Raw genomic sequence first — 9,483 nt, 5'->3', positions numbered from 1 at the left:
AAAAAACAAAGAAACAAACAAAAACAGCCAAAACAAACCCCTGTTGCCTCCCACTTCCCCATGCCTGCTACCCCGCCCTCTCTCACTTTCTGGCCCTGGCATTCCCCTACACTGGGGCACAGAACTTTCACAGGGCAGAGCTCCTCTCCTCCTATTGATGAATGAATTTGCAATCCTCTACTATACACATGCTGCCTGAACAATCAGACCCCTCCATGTGCAGTCTTTGGTTGGTGGTTGAGACCCTGGGAACTTTGTGGGTACTAGTTAGTTCATATTGTGGTTCCTCCTAAGGGGCTGCAAACCCCTCAGCTCCATTGGTCCTTTCTCTAACTCCTTCACTGGGGACCCTGTACTCAGTTCGATGGATGGCTGTGAGCCTCTACATCTGTGTTAGTATCTCTTGGGGTTTCTTGACATGACTTCTGAATGCTGTCATCTTGAGGCTCAGTTAGGGGCATGGTTGTAGTGTGGCTGGAGAATGGCTTGTGACATTGGTCAGAGCACTGTTTCCTGTTTACTTATGAACATAAGTCAATGAGTTCTAGTTACTTCCCTAAATTGAACATCTCCATCCTAATGAGGCCCCAGATGTGCTTCGCTCCCCAGATGTGTTTTGCTCCCTAGATGTGTTTCACTCCCCAGATGTGTTTCGCTCCAGCTCGGCTTCTGGAAACCACTACTTTGACCTTAGCAATTTGCCTTTTCTGGCTTTTTAACATTTTTTAAATATTTTTTATTTTATTTTTTATTTTTTGAGATAAATGTCTCTCTTCATAGCCCTGACTGTCTTGGAACTTACTATGTAGATCAAGCTAGACTCAAACTCACAGAGATCCACCTGTCTCTGTCTCGTGAGTGCTGCAATTAAAAGCATGTGTCACTATGCTCAGCTAATTTTTTTAATTTTAAAAATTGTATGTATGAGTGGTGGTACATGTCTTTAATCCTAGCACTTGGGAGGCAGAGGCAGGCGGATTTCTGAGTTCGAGGCCAGCCTGGTCTACAGAGCGTATTCCAGGACGGCCAGGGCTACACAGAGAAACCCTGTCTAGAAAAAACTAACAAACAAACAAAATTGTATTTATGTATGTATGTATCTATCTCTCTACCTACCTACCTACCTACGTACCTATTTGGGCGTGTTGAACAGACAATGGGAGTGGTTTTTCTCCTGTCATGTAGGAAAGTTCCAGGGATAGAACTCAGGTGGGTAAGTTTGGTGGTAAATGTCTCTCCCTAAAGAGCTATCTTGCTGACCCTAAGCCTCAAAGGTTTCATTTGTTTGTTTGTTTTGTTGGTTTTTGTTGTTATTGTTGGCTCAAGGTATTGTTTTGTAGCCCTGGATGGCCTCAAACTCACAGAGATCCACCTGCTGCTGCCTCTCAAGTGCTGGGTTTAGTGTTGTGTGCCACCGTGCCCAGCTGGCCTCAAACTTTTGATCCTCCGTTCTTGGTTTCCCAAATGTGTGATTAGGCCACCACATTTTAAGCATTGGCTCTTTGGGGTGGGCCCTGGTTGCAGTCAGGATGATTAGCTACACTTGAACTCTGCCGCCGATCTGCCGATCCAGCCTCCTTCTCCTTTTGAGACAGGGTTTCATGGTTTGCTCTGGTTGGCCTCAAACTCATGGAGATCCACCAGCTTCTGCCTCCCAAGTGCTGGGATTGAAGCCATGAGCCGACGTGTCCATCCTTGCTCCTTTTTTGACTCTATTTCTCGTCCCCTTTCATTCCTGTTTATCAGCATATGTTATTTGTACAAAATAGAGTTTCATACATGACTGCATTCAACTTTAGGCTTCTTCAGCGCATCACCCTCTTGTCCATCCCTCGTGCCTCTAGCCACGCCCTCCGTCTTCCCTCAGAGGACCTCCTTTTACTTTCATGGCTTTTTCAGTCTACAGTCCACAAGTGTGTTTGCCTTAACACGATTGATTTCCAGTTCTAACCTTTCTCCTGCAAATGGTGCACTTTTGTGTTTCTTGGAGGCTAGGGCTTCTCTATGCATGTATAACATCTATACCATGTTTTTTCTTCATTCACTCTTCTGTTGATGGGCACTGGGGCTGACTCCATGACTTGGCGGGACATGAATATGCAATAAGCATAGGTTCGCCCCCACCCATTTGAGTCTGAGAGTTGAGCCAGCCAGGATCTGCTGCAGATTTAAAGTACTGCGCCACCCCGCTGCATCCCAGTTCTTGCTGTGGCTGCTGCATTTTAACATTCATCTACTCTCTCCCTCTCTCTCTCCTCTCTCTTTCTCTGTGTGCATGTGTATCTCTCTGTCTCTGTCTGTCTCTCTCTCCTCTGTGTGTGTGTGTGTGCACGCGTGTGCGCGCGCACACGTGGGCTTAAGAGAACAACATGTGAGAGTCAGTTCTCCTTTCTCCCTGTGGTCCCAGGGATCCGACTCAGATCAGGCTAGCAGCAGGCAGTTTTACCTTCTGAGCCATCTCTGGTTTTGAGCACTACTCTTTTTTTTTTTTTTTTTTTTTTTTTACATAGAATAGAGTTTATTTAGAGCATGGGGAGGGGAGTTAAGAGAGTAGTAGAGGCAGAGAAAGGCAGAGAGAAGGAGAGAGTAGAGTAGTAGAGGCCAGCCATGGCCACATGGAGAGAAGGGGGGAGGGAGTGGGAATGGGGAGAGAGGGGGAACAAGGGAGCAAGAAGCAAGAGAGACAAGAGTCTGAGCACTATTTTTAACCTATCAGTCTTAGTCAGGATGTGAGGGGGACTTGAAACACTTATATACCTGGAGTCTCCCCTTACCCCTACCCCTACCCCGATTCTGACTCCAGCCATGCTGCTGTGGCTGAGGGCCCCTGCTCAGCACTTGAAGCCAGTGGCTTACACCCACTGCCTCCACTTCCTCACCTCACTGTGTCATTTTTTTTTTACTGTGATCTTCCAACTCTGTTTCCATCACACATGGGGGAGGAGCTGCTTCAGCCAAGGTCTCTTAGTCACTAAATTGCTAAGTCCAGTGACCCATTTTCTGCCTTCCACTTTGCACTACTTATTGAATCTTCTCCCCACAACCCCCAAACATCCGCTCTTGACTCTTCTCTATGTGTCAACCACACCTCAGCCTGCGCCTCCTACCAAGCTGTGCTCAGACACCCATGCCCACAGTCTCGCTATTCCTCACCCTTGCTACGTCTCTTGGGAACAGGCCCATCTTCCTACCCTGTCTATGCACCACTCATTAGTGTGCCAGCTCCTGCAGAGAACCTCCTGGTGCCCTCCCCAGCTGGGCTGCCAAGACCTACTACCCTGCCACGCACGCATGCACGCAGGCACCATAGGAAGCACTGAGATTGGTTTCTGTGCTTTTGAAATGGGAAGGACCCCTGTTGGGAGGCTCAGATGAGGCTGCGCTTAGGGGCTGTGGTACCGTTTCCTCCTTCCCCTCATGTTCCCCTTGCCCAAACTTCTCTCCTGAGATGACACCTGAGGTCTGTGTTCAACCACTTGGAACAGGAAACTAAAGTCTTGACACCCGGCAGACGCCGCTTCGGGCAGCTCCTCTCACTTCTCCTTCTCGCCCTTCCTACATTGCTGCCTAGCTTTAGAGCCTTACAGCTTTTCCTTGCTTACCTCAGCCTTCCTTTGTCTCCTGCTCCATCTTCAGTTGGTGGGTAAGACCACACCACGTCACTACCGGTTCTGTGATGGGCCCAGATTCCCAAGCTAAGTAGCTCAATCCTCTTAGACTCTGGCAAACCTCCCATTTCTCCACCCTCTTCCTGCTTTTCCAAATCCCCCCAACCCCAGCCACCTCTGCCTGGCAAACGTGACTTATCCTTCTCGGGGGACACATAGGCATCTCCTCCGGTGCTCACCACACTTGGGGAAGGCTTCAGTCATTTCTTTAGCCAACACGCCTACCGCCTACCGTTTTCCAGATAACCTCCCTCAGAGCTCAGGAACTCAGGGACTCTGCATCATTAACCCTGTTACAGACAATAAGAGGCTGAGTCATAGCGAGCTGAGAGAGGCTGAAGCTCAAGTCATGCCCCAGGGGATTCGTGTGGAGTCACTCTACCAAGTGGGCTCTCTGCCGGCACAAATCCTACTGCATACTTGCTAGAGCAGTGTGAACTTATCAATATTTGCCCTTTTTAAAAATTTTTTTGTTTATTTGTTTAAGGACAGGATTCTGTGTATCCCTGGCTGTCCTGGAACTCAAGATCCGGCAGGCTTCCCACTCACAGAGATCCACCTGCTTTGCCCACCACCAACCCCTGTGTGCTGGGATCAAAGGTGCATGCCTCCGTGATGGGCATTTGGTTGCTTTCTTTTATGTTGTTTGTTTTTGAGACAGAGTTTTACACAGTCACCCACGATGTTCTGGAATGTATATGTAGCCCAGGCTGTCCTCAACCTTGTTGAAATCATCCTACCTCACCTTCCCACACGCTGGGATTACACACCTGCGCCCCCTGCTGGGCCAGCAGCTGGACTACAGCAGAAAACTGGTCAGTGTGACTCACTGGGACTTCTCACCTAGCAGGGGTCTGTAGAAAGACCTGAGAGGACGGAGCTGACAGGAGCAAGGGGAGGGACTGTGAGGCCCAGGCACCATGCAAGCCAGCTCAGGCTGAGGCCTGAGAGTGACAAGGAGACCCACCCCCAGCTCCATGGCAGCCGCTCAGTCAGGAGTTGAATGGGAAGTGGGGTGAAGCGGAGAACGTGGCAGGTGCAATGGAAGCACACTGCAGTTTTCACAGTGGCAGAGCTGTCAAATGCAGCTGAAGTGGCTGGGAGGTGGTGGTGCATGCATTTAATCCCAGCATTCAGGAGGCAGAGGCAGATGGGTCTCTTGAGTTCGAAGCCAGCCTGATCTACAGAGGGAGTTAGAGGACAACTATGGCTATACATAAAAACCCTGTCTTGGAAAGAAAAACAAACAAACAAAGCAGAAGTGGACAGAACTCTCACTGTAAGGCAAGAACTCAAAACAGAACTCAATACAGTGTGGGACAGCAGGAATTTACAGCCCAGGAGTGCAGAGGGGGTCAATGGTGCAGAATTACTAACAGGAAGTCGTGGGAATAAGGCCTTCTAGTTAAACCAACCCAACAGGATTCTCATCAAAACTGCAATTGAGAGACCAACATGGAAATCCAAAAGTATTTGGGAAACTGAGGCAGAAGGGCCTGGAGTTCAAGGCCAGCTTGGGTTCCATTGTAAATTCCAGGTCCGCTTGAGTGAAAGGGGATGGGTGTAGAGGGACCCAGACAAGTTGCATGAAGGCTGCAGCTCTTGTACAGACCGACAGGTGGCAGCGTTGCATCGTGTCTGGGTTCTGTCTCTGCAGCCCTGGAGGCTGAAAGGCCCTTCAGTTGATGCCACACTTTGATGTGAAGGACTTAAGAGAAACCATGGCTCTACTCTTCACTCCCTTGCTATTGTCTCTGGAACAGGGTGTACCCTAGCCTGGTTTGCAGCCGCACTAAGGCTTCCTGTTCTGAACCTGTGGCCACCTTGCTGCTGGCAACCTTAGCCTATTTGTCTTTTCTCTGTGGTTCTCTGTTGCTGTAAACACCTGAACTTCCAGCTTTATGTAAGACTTGGTGTTTGGCTGTGAGTGAGGCTCGGTGGTAGAGTGCTTTACAGACTGAAGGACCTGGTTTATATCCTCACCATAAATAAAGTACTTGGTGTCCTGGAGACGGCTAGGAAGAGAGATACATTCGCTCCTGATCTGCTGAAGGGCTTCAGGGCAGAAATAGCTAAGCTTTCCGGGTAATGCAGATGGAAAGGAGGCAGGGCACTCTGCAGGTGTGTGCAAGTCGGTTGCCCATGCTGTTAAATATTGAGGGCCTTGGTGGTGCATGTTCATGACCCTCCAGCACTCAGGAGGTGGGATAGCTGGGCCTCCAGGCTATCCTGGCCTACATAAGCAACCCATGTCTCCAAAGAACAACAGGATATTAAATATCTTGTTGGTAAATAGCTTTGGACCCAACAGTAGGTTGGATGCATAAAATACAAGACACCAAGCACCTACATACAAGTTGTTAAATGTGTCACCTGGGATATATTCTACAGAAAAATGATCTGAGCACCTATGTAATCAGGTTTCATAAGAAAGCAGAAAGGAGGTTGGCAAGAGAGGAGGAGGAAGAGGAGAAAGAGGAGGAGGACGAGGATGAGGAAGAGGAGGAGGAAGAGGAGGACGAGGAGGAGGAGGAGAAGAATGCTGTCCAGGGTACAGAGCTTTGTTTTGTTTTGTTTTTCTCTGTGTTGTCCTGGCTGTCCTGGTACTCACTCTGTAGACCAGGCTGGCCTCGAACTCAGAAATCCTGCTTCTGCCTCCCAAGTGCTGGGATCAAAGGCATGCGCCACCACCGCCCAGCCAGGGTACAGAGCTTTAATTCTGCAGGAGGAACCAGTTGTGTGAGTTTTAGTACTACTGGGCTCAAATGTGTTAAGAGGGTTTACCTCTCCTCTTCTTTAATTATAAGTCAATTAAGCTAAAACCAAGGTGAGTGGTGGGAGATGACACAGTGGGTAGAGAAGCCCCTGCCAAGCTTGGCAAGATGAGTTAGAGTCCCAGGACCTACACGCTTTAGAAAACCAACTCTTGCAAATTGTCCTTTGACTTCCACTCAAGAGCAGTGACATCTGCATGTACACACACCACACATACCACACACACCAAATGTAAAAAAAAACAAAAAACAAAGAAGGCATGGTGATGATATGAAGGAGCAAACACCTGCTTCTACATTTATTATTATTATTATTATTATTATTATTATTAATTATTATTATTACTGTTACTACTACTACTACTACTGCTATTCTGAGACCAGGTCCTATGAGCTCCCCTCCTCCTCAGCCTCCCAGAGTGTAGAGACTATTGGCATGCACCACCAAACCCAGCTTCTTAATAAAACTCTTTGATACTTATTCCAAGTTTAAGTTTAGCTAGCTGCAGAGTATTTTTATTTACTCTGACAACCTGGTCAGCTTGGAGACCCTAGGCTCTGCCCCAGCCTGGCCCCTGGGAGTCCTATCTCTACCCTGATTGGCTAGCGTCCTATTGGCCATGCTGTTAAATATTCTGGCTACAAGGGAAGAAGTGCAAACCCAACAGAGGTCTCTCTGCTTTCCCCCCAGGCCTGCAGCTCCTGTTGCCCCCTACAACCCTGGCAACCCTGGCAAATGGCTGGCTGCAAGAGGACTGCCCGGGCCTCAATTTTGCATCCTTGGTTACTGGGTCAGCATCCTCGCAGGCTGTGCTCTGGGCCAAATCTCCTGGGGTTCTGGCAGGGCGACCCTTCTTTGACGCCATCTTCACTCAACTCAACTGCCAAGTGTCTTGGTTCCTCCCCGAGGGTTCGAAGCTGGTACCTGTGGTCAAGGTGGCGGAGGTCAAGGGACCTGCCCACCACCTGCTGCTGGGGGAACGGGTGGCCCTTAACACCCTGGCCCGCTGCAGTGGGATTGCCAGCGCGGCAACGACAGCTGTGGAGGTGGTCAGGAGCGCCGGCTGGACTGGACACGTGGCGGGCACGAGGAAGACAACGCCGGGGTTCCGACTCGTGGAGAAGTATGGGCTCCTAGTAGGCGGGGCTGCGTGCCACCGCTACGACCTGGGAGGGCTGGTGATGGTGAAAGACAACCACGTGGTGGCAGCCGGCAGCATGGAAAGGGTGAGTCCCCCTCTGAGCCATTGTTCTCACTCTGGTCCTCCTCTGACAGGCATTTCAGTCCCCAGTCCCTCCACCAGAGACCAGCCACTGCCTGGTGACAAGTGATCCCAGAGTCAGGGATGCATGCCTCCAGTCCTTTCGGTCTGTAGACGGAGGAGGCTCTCTTTTTTTTTTTTTTTTTCCAATTTCTCGAGACAGAGTTTCTCTGTGTAGCCCTGGCTGTCCTGGAACTCACTCTGTAGACCAGGCTGGCCTCGAACTCAGAAATCTGCCTCCCAAGTGCTGGGATTAAAGGCGTGCACCAGCACTGCCCGGCTGCCTTCCTTTTTATGTGTGATTCAAAGCACAGCTCTCTGGGCACCCCAGGGTCCAGAGCCAGGCTACCCAACCTCATCCTCTCTTTTGGCCTGGCAGGCCGTGCTGCAGGCTCGCCAGGCAGCCGGCTTTTCCTTGAAGGTAGAGGTGGAATGTAGCAGCCTGAAGGAGGCCTTGCAGGCAGCAGAGGCTGGGGCTGACCTGGTAATGCTGGACAACTTCAAACCTGAGGTGAGATGGGACCAGAGTCCTGGGCAGGGCCTGTGTACAGTGTTGGGATGGTGGTTGAGGATTCTTACCTCCCCTTGGCTTCTGTCTTACAGGAGCTGCACCCCACAGCAGCTACACTTAAAGCCAAATTCCCCAGTGTGTCTGTGGAAGCCAGTGGGGGCGTCACACTGGACAACCTCACCCAGTTCTGTGGGACACACATTGACGTCATCTCCTTGGGAATGCTGACCCAGGCTGCTCCAGCCCTGGATTTTTCCCTCAAACTGTTTGCTGAAGGAGATACTCCAGTGCCTCATGCTCGCCGGTTCTAAAGCCGAAGAAGATGCCACCTGAATGGATTACTGTGGCTTGTTGGGCCCCTTGGGTCACACATCTTTAGGTTCAGAGGCCAACAGGGCATATCTAGGCTTTTAACCTAGGCTTGCCACTAGCTCTGCCATCTCTAGCTTGTGTGACTTGCCGGGGTTGACTTTGATTTTGCTTGCCTCAGTTTTCCCATCTGTGAAGTAGGTCTAATAAAAGTTCAGCCTTACTGGGCTGCTGATGATAACTATCACACAGTGAGTGGTTGGTAAAGGCCAGCAATTAGCACCGCTCACCTAGCCTAAGACATATACTTGTTATCGAACACTACCTTCTGGAAAGGTGGCCCCTTTAGCAGATGATGTTTCATAACAAGACTCTGGCAGCCGACATCTGATATCACGCGGCCTGTCTGTGCAGTTAGGGACACGTGACAAGAAACAAGCTGCTAGCACAGCCCAGAGTGCTCTTTTCTGTTTCTGTGGTGTTAAAGATGGAGCCAGGGCCATGGGCAAGTGCTCTAGCACAGCTGTCCGAAGCCCTCTCTCTTCTCTCCCTTCTCCCTTCTTTCCTGCCTCCCCCATCCCCCGCTCTGCCTCACCATGTAGCCTAGGCTGGCCTTGAACTTCTGGCCTTAGATGTGCTCCTGACTCAGCTGCTTGTACTATGCTTAAAACAACTCTTTCTGCACATGTAAATTAGAAGTGTGAGCAATAAGACACTGGTTAGAAGTGCATGGCACTTCTTTCTACCAGGAGGGATCTTATATTTGAGGGTGTGTGGCATCAGGTTTGCCATCTAGCTGGGACATTCCCCCTGACTGATGTCTGAGGAGCCACCCTGACCTGGCTTAAGCCTAGATTCTAGGGCAGATCCAGGAGGAACATGTCCATGAGAGGTCCTAGGTGCTGTCGGTCCATGAAGCCACTCCTCCCAGGAGCTTCCTCTGCCTCTCAGAGCCCACT

General features: G+C 50.1%; 1 protein-coding gene across 1 annotated transcript in view; it reads left to right on the top strand.

Moving 5' to 3' along the window:
• The window catches only part of Qprt (quinolinate phosphoribosyltransferase), a 17,701-nt gene extending 8,930 nt beyond the window's left edge, over window positions 1-8,771 (top strand). The window contains exons 2-4 of the mRNA XM_031384627.1: window positions 7,134-7,669; window positions 8,084-8,215; window positions 8,308-8,771. Coding sequence (XP_031240487.1) covers window positions 7,134-7,669; window positions 8,084-8,215; window positions 8,308-8,526 — 887 coding nt within the window. The 3' untranslated portion in view covers window positions 8,527-8,771. The remainder of the gene's footprint in view (window positions 1-7,133; window positions 7,670-8,083; window positions 8,216-8,307) is intronic.
• Window positions 8,772-9,483: the final 712 nt, after the last annotated feature.

The sequence above is a fragment of the Mastomys coucha genome, unplaced genomic scaffold (genome assembly GCF_008632895.1).
Source record: "Mastomys coucha isolate ucsf_1 unplaced genomic scaffold, UCSF_Mcou_1 pScaffold21, whole genome shotgun sequence".
NCBI lineage: Eukaryota > Metazoa > Chordata > Mammalia > Rodentia > Muridae > Mastomys > Mastomys coucha.
This window is presented reverse-complemented; position numbering and strand designations above follow the sequence as displayed.